The sequence below is a fragment of the Colobus angolensis genome, unplaced genomic scaffold (assembly GCF_000951035.1).
Source record: "Colobus angolensis palliatus isolate OR3802 unplaced genomic scaffold, Cang.pa_1.0 Scaffold4, whole genome shotgun sequence".
Classification (NCBI taxonomy): Eukaryota; Metazoa; Chordata; class Mammalia; order Primates; family Cercopithecidae; genus Colobus; species Colobus angolensis.
The window spans coordinates 14,279,236-14,280,603 of NW_012117376.1; the positions used below are offsets into that span (position 1 = coordinate 14,279,236).

The window sequence follows — 1,368 nt, forward strand, 5'->3', positions numbered from 1 at the left end:
AAAACTGAGAGTCCTTATTGCACTCTGTTGGATGCTTTTCTATCCCTGCAGATTTTGATGAACAGACAGCTGATGACTGGGATGTGGACATGAGCGTGTACTATGACAGAGGTACTGGGCAAGGAATGGCAATACTGGGAGGTGAAACCGGTGCCCTGGCCTTGCAGTGACACTTTTCCAGAGCTAGCAAAGGCTGAGACAGGGAACCATTCCCTTGGGGTAGCTCACTGAGAGCGTTCCTCTTAAAATATCTTTGGTTGTGTACATTAAGTGCTAGTTTTGGACACAGCCTTCTTCCTTTCTTGGAGGAGGACGAGGGACAGATAGTCCTCAGGGGCTCTGGGTCTGATGGTCAGGCCCTGGTAGGTGGCTGGTCAGGAACTCAGGCTCTAGTAAGGGTTTAGATTTTAGAAGAGAAAATGACCTGGGTGGGGGAAATAGCCAAGTGGGGGAGGGGAGAAGACCTGGGTTCTAATCCTCTCTCTGTCATTTGTTGACTCTGTTACTTTTCTGCACCACAATCTTCTCATCTGTATGATTGGGGAGAACCATCGTTCCTACTTTTGGGGAGCTCTCACTCTAATGAGAGAGATACAGAACACCATTAAATGAATAAGTCAATCTTATGAGGGGGACCTAGAAACCTGATTCTTCCCCCTTCTTTGAGAGGGACGCTTCCATAAACTGAGCTCTGGTTCCTCAGATGGTGGAGACAAGGATGCCCGAGACTCTCTCCAAATGCGTCTGGAACAGAGACTCCGAGATGGGCAGGAAGATGGCTCTGTGATCGAACGCCAGGTGGGCACCTTTGAGCGCCACACCAAGGTGAGTGAGCACTGTGCCCACCCCATGGACCCCTCTCGTTTCCTTCTCCCATCCCCATTCAGCCTGCTCCCAGCAGGAGCCCTATTTCTTGAATCTTATCCCTTCACTCTGCAGGGCATTGGGCGGAAGGTGATGGAGCGGCAGGGCTGGGCTGAGGGCCAGGGCCTGGGCAGCAGGTGTTCAGGGGTGCCTGAGGCCCTGGATGGTGATGGCCAACACCCCAGATGCAAGCGTGGATTGGGGTAAGTGTGGCTGAGGGACTTCCCTGGGGGCCCAAGCCTTTCAGCTATGCCCTGGTTTCCCTCTTCCCACTGGTTTTGGCATGGGTGCTGAGTACTCTTGCAGGATGAACTTCAAAACAGAGTTAAGAGGAAAAAATGAATCTGGGCCAGGTGCGGTGGCTCAAGCCTGTAATCCTAACACTTTGGGAGGCTGAAGTAGTAGGATTCCTTAAGCCCAGTTTGAAACCAGCCTGGGCAAAATGTGAGACTGTCTCTATTTAATAAAAAAAAAAAAAAAAAAAGCCCGGGCTTGGTGGCTCAC

General features: G+C 51.2%; 1 protein-coding gene across 1 annotated transcript in view; it reads left to right on the forward strand.

Annotated features, from left to right (window-relative positions):
* GPATCH3 (G patch domain containing 3) overlaps positions 1 to 1,368 on the forward strand; it is an 11,502-nt gene that overhangs the window by 8,139 nt on the left and 1,995 nt on the right. The window contains exons 4-6 of the mRNA XM_011955579.1: positions 52 to 111; positions 704 to 825; positions 940 to 1,067. Of these exons, the coding sequence (XP_011810969.1) occupies positions 52 to 111; positions 704 to 825; positions 940 to 1,067 (310 nt within the window). The remainder of the gene's footprint in view (positions 1 to 51; positions 112 to 703; positions 826 to 939; positions 1,068 to 1,368) is intronic.